Source organism: Oncorhynchus mykiss, chromosome 15, assembly GCF_013265735.2.
Source record: "Oncorhynchus mykiss isolate Arlee chromosome 15, USDA_OmykA_1.1, whole genome shotgun sequence".
NCBI classification, from domain to species: domain Eukaryota; kingdom Metazoa; phylum Chordata; class Actinopteri; order Salmoniformes; family Salmonidae; genus Oncorhynchus; species Oncorhynchus mykiss.
The window spans coordinates 866,132-879,573 of NC_048579.1; the positions used below are offsets into that span (position 1 = coordinate 866,132).

General features: G+C 44.7%; 1 protein-coding gene across 2 annotated transcripts in view; it reads left to right on the forward strand.

The window, feature by feature from the left end:
• The first annotated feature begins 5,076 nt into the window (after positions 1-5,076).
• Positions 5,077-13,442, forward strand: part of zbtb47b (zinc finger and BTB domain containing 47b) — a 143,526-nt gene continuing 135,160 nt past the window's right edge. For both annotated transcript variants that reach the window (XM_036945624.1, XM_036945625.1), the window contains exon 1: positions 5,077-5,248. In XM_036945624.1, coding sequence (XP_036801519.1) covers positions 5,246-5,248 — 3 coding nt within the window. In that variant the 5' untranslated portion in view covers positions 5,077-5,245. The remainder of the gene's footprint in view (positions 5,249-13,442) is intronic.

A 13,442-nucleotide genomic window follows, 5' to 3' on the forward strand; every position in this document is an offset into this window, starting at 1 on the left:
AGAGTGGGGTGGTTCTCTCATTTCTGTCTGGAAGTAGCTAGCAAGGTAGCCAACGTTAGCCGGTTAGCTTGGGTGCTTGACTGCAGTTGTGAGGTCAGAATGCTCGGATCAACACTAATCCTCGGCCAGAGCGTCCAGTGAACTTTCTGAGTGCAAAACGCAATTTCCGAACACACAGTTGGGTAGTTAGATAGCATATAGTTAATATACCTGCAAGTTTGATGTATTAGTAGCCAAGTAACGCTAACATACTGGTACATACAGTATGCTGTAATGATATGCTATGTTGTCGTAAGGATAGCGTAGCTAACAAATTGTCAGCCAACATGACATGTAACTTATTTGAAAAATCATTACTTTATTACATTGCTTAAAATTTGTCCTAATTATTTAAAGCAAATAATTTGTATCTGCTCTCGTCGGACTTCCACTGCAGATTTTCTGCCATTTTCTTCATAACTAAAAAGGTTGTGAAGCCACACCCAGTTTCTGAAGGATTTCATTATGGGCCCTAAAAGCACGGCAATGGTGTCCACTGCTTGTATACTTCGTATTTTGGCAAATTTAGTATGACATCCGGGAACTTTTGGAATACTTACTATATCCATACCATGACCAATAAGCATACTACATACTCAATTAGTACGGTTAGTATTCTCAAACGCAGCTCATATCTTCTTCCTCTGTCCCTGTCCCACACTGGGCTCGAACCAGTGATCCTCTGCTCGAAAACACACATGACCCTCCTCCTTGAAAGCATACCAATGGTTTGAGCCACCCAAAAGGCACCAATTGGATGGCTCAATCAGTGACATTTCAAGCTAGCTGTGGAGCGAACTTACAGCACGTTTTAAACTCTTTATATCGTTTTAGACGCTTATATGGGATTGTGTATTAGTGCATGTCTGTGAATCCTCTCTGTTTCCTTTAGTCCACGATCAGATCCTTAGTCTTGCTGACATTGAGGGAGAGGTTGCTGTCCTGACATCACACTGCCAGATCTCTGACTTCCTCCCTATAGGCTGGCTCATCGTCATCGGTGATCAGGCCTACCACTGTGGTGTTGTCAGCACGACGGTGGTGTTGGAGTCACACAGAAGTGGGTGAATACGGCAAAAACTGAGTTACACTAACAAATTAATATATCTCAATAGGGTAAATATAAATCATAAAGGTACCTAATATTTCATCACATATATTCATGTTTAATATATTTACACAAATGTACATAGAGCTCTGTATATTCTGTCTTTTATACAAATATGTCCAAATCGGCTCTAACACAGTGGTTTAAATGGTGTAATGATTATCTGTGGTTTAGATGGTGTAATGATTATCTGTGGTTTAGATGGTATAATGATTATCTGTGGTTTAAATGGTGTAATGATTATCTGTGGTTTAGATGGTGTAATGATTATCTGTGGTTTAAATGGTGTAATGATTATCTGTGGTTGAGATGGTGTAATGATTACCTGTGGTTTAGACGGTATAATGATTATCTGTGGTTTAAATGGTGTAATGATTATCTGTGGTTTAAATGGTGTAATGATTCTCTGTGGTTGAGATGGTGTAATGATTATCTGTGGTTTAAATGGTGTAATGATTACCTGTGGTTTAGATGGTGTAATGATTATCTGTGGTTTAAATGGTGTAATGATTATCTGTGGTTTAAATGGTGTAATGATTATCTGTGGTTTAGATGGTGTAATGATTATCTGTGGTTTAAATGGTGTAATGATTATCTGTGGTTTAGATGGTGTAATGATTATCTGTGGTTTAAATGGTGTAATGATTATCTGTGGTTTAGATGGTATAATGATTATCTGTGGTTTAGATGGTGTAATGATTATCTGTGGTTTAGATGGTATAATGATTATCTGTGGTTTAAATGGTGTAATGATTATCTGTGGTTTAAATGGTGTAATGATTATCTGTGGTTTAAATGGTGTAATGATTATATGTGGTTTAGATGGTGTAATGATTATCTGTGGTTTAAATGGTGTAATGATTATCTGTGGTTTAGATGGTGTAATGATTATCTGTGGTTTAAATGGTGTGATGATTATCTGTGGTTTAGATGGTATAATGATTATCTGTGGTTTAAATGGTGTAATGATTATTTGTGGTTTAGATGGTGTAATGATTATCTGTGGTTTAGATGGTGTAATGATTTTCTGTGGTTTAAATGGTGTAATGATTATCTGTGGTTGAGATGGTGTAATGATTATCTGTGGTTTAAATGGTGTAATGTTTATCTGTGGTTTAAATGGTGTAATGATTATCTGTGGGTTAGATGGTGTAATGATTATCTGTGGTTTAAATGGTGTAATGATTATCTGTGGTTTAGATGGTGTAATGATTATCTGTGGTTTAAATGGTGTAATGATTATCTGTGGTTTAGATGGTATAATGATTATCTGTGGTTTAGATGGTGTAATGATTATCTGTGGTTTAGATGGTATAATGATTATCTGTGGTTTAAATGGTGTAATGATTATCTGTGGTTTAGATGGTATAATGATTATCTGTGGTTTAGATGGTGTAATGATTATCTGTGGTTTAAATTGTGTAATGATTTATCTGTGGTTTAAATGGTGTAATGATTACCTGTGGTTTAGAGGGTGTAATGATTATCTGTGGTTTAAATGGTGTAATGATTATCTGTGGTTTAGATGGTATAATGATTATCTGTGGTTTAGATGGTATAATGATTATCTGTGGTTTAAATGGTGTAATGATTATCTGTGGTTGAGATGGTGTAATGATTATCTGTGGTTTAGATGGTGTAATGATTATCTGTGGTTTAGATGGTGTAATGATTATCTGTGGTTTAGATGGTGTAATTATTATCTGTGGTTTAAATGGTGTAATGATTATCTGTGGTTGAGATGGTGTAATGATTATCTGTGGTTTAGATGGTATAATGATTAAATGTGGTTTAAATGGTGTAATGATTATCTGTGGTTGAGATGGTGTAATGATTATCTGTGGTTTAAATGGTACAATGATTATCTGTGGTTTAAATGGTATAATGATTATCTGTGGTTTAGATGGTATAATGATTATCTGTGGTTTAGATGGTGTAATGATTATCTGTGGTTTAGATGGTATAATGATTATCTGTGGTTTAAATGGTATAATGATTATCTGTGGTATAGATGGTGTAATGATTATCTGTGGTTTAAATGGTGTAATGATTATCTGTGGTTTAGATGGTATAATGTTTATCTGTGGTTTAAATGGTGTAATGATTATCTGTGGTTTAGATGGTGTAATGATTATCTGTGGTTTAGATGGTGTAATGATTATCTGTGGTTTAAATGGTGTAATGAGTATCTGTGGTTTAGATGGTATAATGATTATCTGTGGTTTAGATGGTGTAATGATTATCTGTGGTTTAAATGGTGTAATGGTTATCTGTGGTTTAGATGGTGTAATGATTATCTGTGGTTTAAATGGTGTAATGATTATCTGTCGTTTAGATGGTGTAATGATTATCTGTATTTTAGATGGTGTAATGATTATCTGTGGTTTAGATGGTGTAATGATTATCTGTGGTTTAAATGGTGTAATGATTATCTGTGGTTTAGATGGTGTAATGATTATCTGTGGTTTAAATGGTGTAATGATTATCTGTGGTTTAGATGGTGTAATGATTATCTGTGGTTTAAATGGTGTAATGATTATCTGTGGTTTAAATGGTATAGTCTGCTTGTTTTGTCACAAACTGACATCAGGAGATCTACTAGAATATTAGCAACCAGGAAATGTTGGGGCGGTTTCTGTATAGTGCACCTTTAAAAGACTGTCTGGTTGTGTCCTTGGCTGCCTTCAGGGGCCTTACTGATACACTACATGCCTTCAGGTGTCTCACTGACACACTGGATGCCTTCAGGTGTCTCACTGATACACTGCATGCCTTCAGGGGCCTCACTGATACACTGGATGCCTTCAGGGGCCTCACTGATACACTACATGCCTTCAGGGGCCTCACTGATACACTACATGCCATCAGGGGCCTTACTGATACACTACATGCCTTCAGGTGTCTTACTGATACACTGGATGCCTTCAGGTGTCTCACTGATACACTGGATGCCTTCAGGTGTCTCACTGATACACTGGATGCCTTCAGGTGTCTTACTGATACACTGGATGCCTTCAGGTGTCTCACTGATACACTACATGCCTTCAGGTGTCTCACTGATACACTGGATGCCTTCAGGTGTCTTACTGATACACTGGATGCCTTCAGGTGTCTCACTGATACACTGCATGCCTTCAGGTGTCTCACTGATACACTGCATGCCTTCAGGTGTCTCACTGATACACTGCATGCCTTCAGGGGCCTCACTGATACACTGCATGCCTTCAGGTGTCTCACTGATACACTGCATGCCTTCAGTGGTCTTGGTTGCTTTCAGGGGTCTAACTGATGACTGGCAACCTGAGATGAAATTAATCAGATTCTGGGGTTTCTTTGTTCTCTGTCTGTCTGTCTGTCTGTCTGTCTGTCTGTCTGTCTGTCTGTCTGTCTGTCTGTCTGTCTGTCTGTCTGTCTGTCTGTCTGTCTGTCTGTCTGTCTGTCTGTCTCTCTCTCTCTCTCTCTCTCTCTCTCCCTCCCTCCCTTTCTCTCTCTCTCTCTCTCTCTCTACAAGCAGTTCTTTATCACAGTTGTTGCTCAGTCATAAGTCAATATAAAACTGTGAAAGTAAAACAAATCTATACTGCCCTATTCCACAGGATGTTCCACTCTGTATGAAACCTTTACTGTAGGTTACAGTAAACTAGCAGCATTACATCATTTTACCAGTTTATAATTCCACCGTGTCAGTCTGCATTATGCCATTCCCACCTCAGAAGCACACCTTTTGAAGACAGGGGCTTATGTTTTTCTGCTGATTAGTGGTCGGCCTTGACAGACCCCTAATTTAATAACCACACATTTAAAACCCAGAAGAAGAAAAAAATCGGTAGGTTTGAATGTGTATTTAATGCAGTACCGTGTCCCTTTAAAACTTCTGACAAAAAGCCCATATGATCCCTGAGCTCCAATCACCAATTCCTTCTGCAAAAGCAGCCTCTGCATTTTTGTCTGTCTGAATGCTAGGAAGGCGAAAAAACATTGAGGAGAAGAAGAAACTGAAGAAATGTGAAAATCCAACGAACATTTTCATGGCCAACGGAAGTCGATGCATAAGGAGTTATATTGGGACTCCTTTTTGCCTCGAAACCTCGGATCAAAATGGTACAGTAGAGCGCTGCGTTTGTATAATTTTTTGGTCCCTTCTTGATCTCTTCCACATTTGAGCTACTTAGCTAGGCTGATAACTTACTCTAGTTCTGTCCCACAATGTTTGTTGCTTTATTTGTCATTAATGCTACTTCTTGCATTTACTTATTCGTGGTAAAGTTTGCAACTTGCATGGAACTCAAGTTGACATTTGGAGCTGTTACAAGAATGTAATGGCTACGATAGCTACATTGTTGCACAGAAAGAGTTAAATTCTTTAATATCGGGATGTCTCGGCAAGGATCAGATCGTGACGGGTGAATATTTACATACGGGGAGAGAGAGTGAAACTAACGGGCCACTATGGAAAAAACACAGCTGGCTGTGTTATAACACGTTTACTTCATCATTTATATTAATACACTAGCAGCCTACAGTAAACAATACAGCAACAATGTAGCTAAATGCGCTGTCTGTAGGTTATGACATGGTAACATTGTGGTCTCTGTAAGTTGCAGGTGATTCTCGTCTGAACTTCAATACAAGACATCTGCGTACTGGCTGTCCCTGATAAATTAGCATAAAGCTTAATGTCACAGTCTAGAGACACTGCCCACCCCAAACCCCATCCTTCTCCTCTCGCCACGGTCACAAATATCACAGATTTGCTTAAAATGCAAGATCACTGATTCTGCCAGCCAGGTCACCGTGACACAAGTCAGTATTCGACGTCCTTCCGTGTCTGAGAGATGTTGGGAGATGACGTAGAAACCGGACCCTAGGGGCAACAGTGAGCCCGCTTACCTTCCAGTAGGATTCGGTTTTGCTAGTGTGTTGTGGTTTGGGATTGCAGATGGGAGTTTTGTTTTAAACCTATCCCAAACCTTAACCCTTACCTTAACCATTCGGAGCTAATGCCTAACCTTAAGATGTCGATATTAATGTAGTACTTAAGCCTAACGTTGAACATTCAGATTTAATCATTTAACCTTTAAACAATTCAAAATATGACGTCAGCAACAACTTCGAAAATGTAATGTTTGCAAAACATGGATGAAGGTCTAATTCTAACGCAAGACTGTGAGCACTAGTTGGATTCTGCCAGGCCCTGAAATTCTTTCCTTTCTGAGATCATATAGTCAATATTTCTTTGCAGTAGTTTGATCGCACAAGTTAATATTTTATATGTTGGAGTAGTATGCTAAAGTTGGTTATCATTGAAGTTTTAAATGACTATATTCTAATTTACAGTTGTCCATGACAGCAATGTCCTAGGGGTCAGATGGAGATAAGTATGTGTCATAATAATAATAACATAGTAATTAACCTAATTTAAATATTTATATTTCTAGTCAAACCATAAGTCACATAAGAGGGAACCCTATGTTGCTTTTATTACACTTGATTTCAGCTGAAGACCCTGAGAGAATGCGATAACAGAGGGAGAGGTGGAGAGGCAGGGAGAGAGGGGGGAGGCAAGGGAGAGCGAGGGGGGAAAGGGGGGAGAGAGAGGAAAGAGAGGCAGGGAGAGCGAGATAAACTGGGAGAGAGAGAAAGAGAGATTAACACAGAGATAGAGAGAGCTGTGCTCGTGCAGACAGACCAGGGTAGATGGACTGCGGGGTCATGTTGGGATGCCTCATTAGAGCAGCATGTGGCTTTGTGTGTAGAGAGGTGGAGGGAGACAGCAGTGGAGTTAGTAATCCCATGGTGCATCACATCTGGATGTAGAGGGAGGCTCTGCTGGATAATATCTGGGTCAGGTCAACGGGGTTAGCCTGCCCGCGCTCCTTTCCTGGTGCCGTTAGCCTGCCCTCCCTCCTTGGTGCCGTTAGCCCTGCCTCCTTAGTGCCGTTAGCCCTCGCTCCTTGGTGCCGTTAGCCCTCCCTCCTTGGTGCTGTTAGCCCTCTCTCCTTGGTGCCGTTAGCCCTCTCTCCTTGGTGCAGTTAGCCCTCCCTCCCTGGTGCCGTTAGCCCTCCCTCCCTGGTGCCGTTAGCCCTCCCTCCTTGGTGCCATTAGCCCTCCCTCCTTGGTGCCGTTAGCTCTCCCTCCCTGGTGCCGTTAGCCCTCCCTCCTTGGTGCAGTTAGCCCTCCCTCCTTGATGCCGTTAGCTCTCCCTCCTTGGTGCCGTTAGCCCTCCCTCCTTGGTGCCGTTAGCCCTCTCTCCTTGGTGCAGTTAGCCCTCCCTCCCTGGTGCCGTTAGCCCTCCCTCCCTGGTGCCGTTAGCCCTCCCTCCTTGGTGCCATTAGCCCTCCCTCCTTGGTGCCGTTAGCTCTCCCTCCCTGGTGCCGTTAGCCCTCCCTCCTTGGTGCAGTTAGCCCTCCCTCCTTGATGCCGTTAGCTCTCCCTCCCTGGTGCCGTTAGCCCTCCCTCCTTGGTGCAGTTAGCCCTCCCTCCTTGATGCCGTTAGCTCTCCCTCCTTGGTGCCGTTAGCCCTCCCTCCTTGGTGCCGTTAGCCCTCCCTCCTTGGTGCCGTTAGCCCTCCCTCCTTGGTGCCGTTAGCCCTCTCTCCTTGATGCCGTTAGCCCTCCCTCCTTGATGGCGCTAGATTGCCCTCCCTCCTTGGTGGCGCTAGATTGCCCTCCCTCCTTGGTGGCGCTAGATTGCCGTCCCTCCTTGGTGCCGTTAGCCCTCCCTCCCTGGTGCCGTTAGCCCTCCCTCCTTGGTGCCGTTAACCCTCCCTCCCTGATGCCGTTAGCTCTCCCTCCTTGGTGCCGTTAGCCCTCCCTCCTTGGTGCCGTTAGCCCTCCCTCCCTGGTGCCGTTACCCTCCCTCCTTGGTGCCGTTAGCCCTCCCTCCTTGGTGCCGTTAGCCCTCCCTCCTTGATGCCGTTAGCCCTCCCTCCTTGATGCCGTTAGCCCTCCCTCCCTGGTGCCGTTAGCCTTCCCTCCCTGGTGCCGTTAGCCCTCCCTCCCTGGTGCCGTTAGCGCTCCCTCCTTGGTGCCGTTAGCCCTCCCTCCCTGGTGCCGTTAGCCCTCCCTCCCTGGTGCCGTTAGCCCTCCCTCCCTGGTGCCGTTAGCCCTCCCTCTTTGGTGCCGTTAGCCCTCCCTCCTTGGTGCCGTTAGCCCTCCCTCCTTGGTGCCGTTAGCCCTCCCTCCTTGGTGCCGTTAGCTCTCCCTCCCTGGTGCCGTTAGCTCTCCCTCCCTGGTGCCGTTAGCTCTCCCTCCCTGGTGCCGTTAGCTCTCCCTCCCTGGTGCCGTTAGCTCTCCCTCCTTGGTGCCGTTAGCCCTCCCTCCTTGGTGCCGTTAGCCCTCCGTCCCTGGTGCCGTTAGCCCTCCGTCCCTGGTGCCGTTAGCCCTCCCTCCTTGGTGCCGTTAACCCTCCCTCCCTGATGCCGTTAGCTCTCCCTCCTTGGTGCCGTTAGCCCTCCCTCCTTGGTGCCGTTAGCCCTCCCTCCCTGGTGCCGTTACCCTCCCTCCTTGGTGCCGTTAGCCCTCCCTCCTTGGTACCGTTAGCCCTCCCTCCTTGATGCCGTTAGCCCTCCCTCCTTGATGCCGTTAGCCCTCCCTCCCTGGTGCCGTTAGCCTTCCCTCCCTGGTGCCGTTAGCCCTCCCTCCCTGGTGCCGTTAGCGCTCCCTACTTGGTGCCGTTAGCCCTCCCTCCCTGGTGCCGTTAGCCCTCCCTCCCTGGTGCCGTTAGCCCTCCCTCCCTGGTGCCGTTAGCCCTCCCTCTTTGGTGCCGTTAGCCCTCCCTCCTTGGTGCCGTTAGCCCTCCCTCCTTGGTGCCGTTAGCCCTCCCTCCTTGGTGCCGTTAGCTCTCCCTCCCTGGTGCCGTTAGCTCTCCCTCCCTGGTGCCGTTAGCTCTCCCTCCCTGGTGCCGTTAGCTCTCCCTCCCTGGTGCCGTTAGCTCTCCCTCCTTGGTGCCGTTAGCCCTCCCTCCTTGGTGCCGTTAGCCCTCCATCCCTGGTGCCGTTAGCCCTCCGTCCCTGGTGCCGTTAGCCCTCCGTCCCTGGTGCCGTTAGCCCTCCCTCACTGGTGCCGTTAGCCATCCTTCCTTGGTGCCGTTAGACTGCCCTCCCTCCCAGGTGCCGTTAGCCCTCCCTCCTTGGTGCCGTTAGACTGCCCTCCCTCCCTGGTGCCGTTAGACTGCCCTCCCTCCCTGGTGCCGTTAGCCCTCCCTCCCTGGTGCCGTTAGCCCTCCCTCCTTGGTGCCGTTAGACTGCCCTCTCTGGTGCCGTTAGACTGCCCTCCCTCCCTGGTGCAATTAAGGTTTCAGCATGCTTCCCAGTTTGTGCATTTATTATGTCAACATTTTGTGACGTATTTTTTCGCTCTGGAATTCGGTAATTTTTCTGGTTTGGGCACACATTTTTTTTCTTGAGTCAAGCCGAAGTCTACACCCCTCTTTCAGTGATTGGTCAACAGAAGGGATTCTTCAATAAATTCTTTGTCAATCAATGGTAGACGACTCGCTTTCATAAAAATGTATTAATTGAGAAATACTGCACTAAACGTCTTAGACATAAAATTGCGCGACTAAGATCTCTGCAAAAAGTCAAAATTAATGACAGGTTTCTTGAGTTAGCGTAGATTAGCTTAGCTTAGACTATTTTGAGGAAGTACAGTGCCTTGCGAAAGTATTCGGCCCCCTTGAATTTTGCGACCTTTTGCCACATTTCAGGCTTCAAACATAAAGATAAAACTTTATTTTTTTGTGAAGAATCAACAACAAGTGGGACACAATCATGAAGTGGAACGACATTTATTGGATATTTCAAACTTTTTTAACAAATCAAAAACTGAAAAATTGGGCGTGCAAAATTATTCAGCCCCTTTACTTTCAGTGCAGCAAACTCTCTCCAGAAGTTCAGTGAGGATCTCTGAATGATCCAATGTTGACCTAAATGACTAATGATGATAAATACAATCCACCTGTGTGTAATCAAGTCTCCGTATAAATGCACCTGCACTGTGATGGTCTCAGAGGTCCGTTAAAAGCGCAGAGAGCATCATGAAGAACAAGGAACACACCAGGCAGGTCCGAGATACTGTTGTGAAGAAGTTTAAAGCCGGATTTGGATACAAAAATATTTCCCAAGCTTTAAACATCCTAAGGAGCACTGTGCAAGCGATAATATTGAAATGAAAGGAGTATCAGACCACTGCAAATCTACCAAGACCTGGCCGTCCCTCTAAACTTTCAGCTCATACAAGGAGAAGACTGATCAGAGATGCAGCCAAGAGGCCCATGATCACTCTGGATGAACTGCTGAGATCTACAGCTGAGGCGGGAGACTCTGTTCATAGGACAACAATCAATCGTATATTGCACAAATCTGGCCTTTATGGAAGAGTGGCAAGAAGAAAGCCATTTCTTAAAGATATCCATAAAAAGTGTCGGTTAAAGTTTGCCACAAGCCACCTGGGAAACACACCAAACATGTGGAAGAAGGTGCTCTGGTCAGATGAAACCAAAATTGAACTTTTTGGCAACAATGCAAAACGTTATGTTTGGCGTAAAAGCAACACAGCTGAACATACCATCCCCACTGTCAAACATGGTGGTGGCAGCATCATGGTTTGGGCCTGCTTTTCTTCAGCAGGGACAGGGAAGATGGTTAAAATTGATGGGAAGATGGATGGAGCCAAATACAGGACCATTCTGGAAGAAAACCTGATGGAGTCTGCAAAAGACCTGAGACTGGGACGGAGATTTGTCTTCCAACAACACAATGATCCAAAACATAAAGCAAAATCTACAATGGAATGGTTCAAAAATAAACATATCCAGGTGTTAGAATGGCCAAGTCAAAGTCCAGACCTGAATCCAATCGAGAATCTGTGGAAAGAACTGAAAACTGCTGTTCACAAATGCTCTCCATCCAACCTCACTGAGCTCGAGCTGTTTTGCAAGGAGGAATGGGAAAAAATGTCAGTCTCTCGATGTGCAAAACTGATAGAGACATACCCCAAGCGACTTACAGCTGTAATCGCAGCAAAAGGTGGCGCTACAAAGTATTAACTTAAGGGGGCTGAATAATTTTGCACGCCGAATTTTTCAGTTTTTGATTTGTTAAAAAAGTTTGAAATATCCAATAAATGTCGTTCCACTTCATGATTGTGTCCCACTTGTTGTTGATTCTTCACAAAAAAATACAGTTTTATATCTTTATGTTTGAAGCCTGAAATGTGGCAAAAGTTCTCAAAGTTCAAGGGGGCCGAATACTTTCGCAAGGCACTGTATATACTGGCTACAGCGTCTCGAAATGGACAAACGGTACTATTGCCCTCTCTGGTGCTGTTAGCAATCTCTGGTGCTGTTAGCCTGGTTCTAGCACTGTGTTAACCTGTCTTCCCTGGTGCCATTAGCCTGTCCTTGTTCTGTTAGCCTGGTGCCATTAGCCTGTCCTTGTTCTGTTAGCCTGGTCCTAGCACTGTGTTAACCTGCCCTCCCTGGTGCCGGGAAACAGATATTTTCTCCCAGCTCTGTTCTGTTGGGGAAACAGCTCTGTTCTGCCTGCTCTGTTCTGTTGGGGAAACAGCTCTGTTCTGTTGGGGAAACAGCTCTGTTCTGTTGGGGAAACAGCTCTGTTCTGTTGGGGAAACAGCTATGTTCTGTTGGTCAAACAGCTCTGTTCTGTTGGGGAAACAGCTCTGTTCTGTTAGGGAAACAGCTCTGTTCTGTTGGTCAAACAGCTCTGTTCTGTTGGGGAAACAGCTCTGTTCTGTTGGGGAAACAGCTCTGTTCTGTTGGGGAAACAGCTCTGTTCTGTTGGTCAAACAGCTCTGTTCTGTTGGGGAAACAGCTCTGTTCTGTTGGGGAAACAGCTCTGTTCTGTTGGGGAAACAGCTCTGTTCTGTTGGGGAAACAGCTCTGTTCTGTTGGGGAAACAGTTCTGTTCTGTTGGGGAAACAGTTCTGTTCTGTTGGGGAAACAGCTCTGTTCTGTTGGGGAAACAGCTCTGTTCTGTTGGGGAAACAGCTCTGTTCTGTTGGGGAAACAGCTCTGCTCTGTTGGTCAAACAGCTCTGTTCTGTTGGGGAAACAGCTCTGTTCTGTTGGTCAAAACAGCTCTGTTCTGTTGGGGAAACAGCTCTGTTCTGTTGTTCAAACAGCTCTGTTCTGTTGGGGAAACAGCTCTGTTCTGTTGGGGAAACAGCTCTGTTCTGTTGGGGAAACAGCTCTGTTCTGTTGGGGAAACAGCTCTGTTATTTTGGTCAAACAGCTCTGCTCTGTTGGTCAAACAGCTCTGTTCTGTTGGGGAAACAGCTCTGTTATTTTGGTCAAAACAGCTCTGTTCTGTTGGTCAAAACAGCTCTGTTCTGTTGGGGAAACAGCTCTGTTCTGTTGGTCAAACAGCTCTGTTCTGTTCGGGAAACAGCTCTGTTCTGCCAGCTCTGTTCTGTTGGTCAAACAGCTCTGTTCTGCCAGCTCTGTTCTGTTGGGGAAACAGCTCTGTTCTGTTGGGGAAACAGCTCTGTTCTGTTGGGGAAACAGCTCTGTTCTGTTGAGGAAACAGCTCTGTTCTGTTGGGGAAACAGCTCTGTTCTGCCTGCTCTGTTGGTCAAACAGCTCTGTTCTGTTGGGGAAACAGCTCTGTTCTGTTGGTCAAAACAGCTCTGTTCTGTTAGTCAAAACAGCTCTGTTCTGTTGGTCAAAACAGCTCTGTTCTGTTAGTCAAAACAGCTCTGTTCTGTTGGTCAAACAGCTCTGTTCTGTTGGTCAAACAGCTCTGTTCTGTTGGTCAAACAGCTCTGTTCTGTTGGGGAAACAGCTCTGTTCTGTTGTTTTAGATTTGTTTTTTCACTTTTCTTTTTACTTTTACATGCAGAGGGTAAACTGCTAAGCGGTGTGGATATATAGGGTTAGAGGATAGGGATAGATAGAGGGGAATGGGTTCATTCAACTTGCTGATGTGACACAGAATGTTTCTTTAATCTGTTGGTAAACACTGATGTGCTCTAGATAATTTACTCAAATTACATTGCTATTTTAGAAGAGGGATTAACTAATTTAGTTACATTGCTGTTTTAGAATAGGGATTATAAACTGGGTGGTTCGAGCCCTGAATGCTGGTTGTTTGACAGCCATGGTATATCAGTATACCACGGGTATGACAAAAGTTATTTTTACTGCTCTAATTATGTTGGTAACCAGTTTATAATAGCAATAAGGCACCTCGGAGGTTTGTGATATATGGCCAATATACCACGGGTAAGGGCTTTGTCCATGTTTCAGAATAAAGATGAACTAATTTAGTTTACATTGCT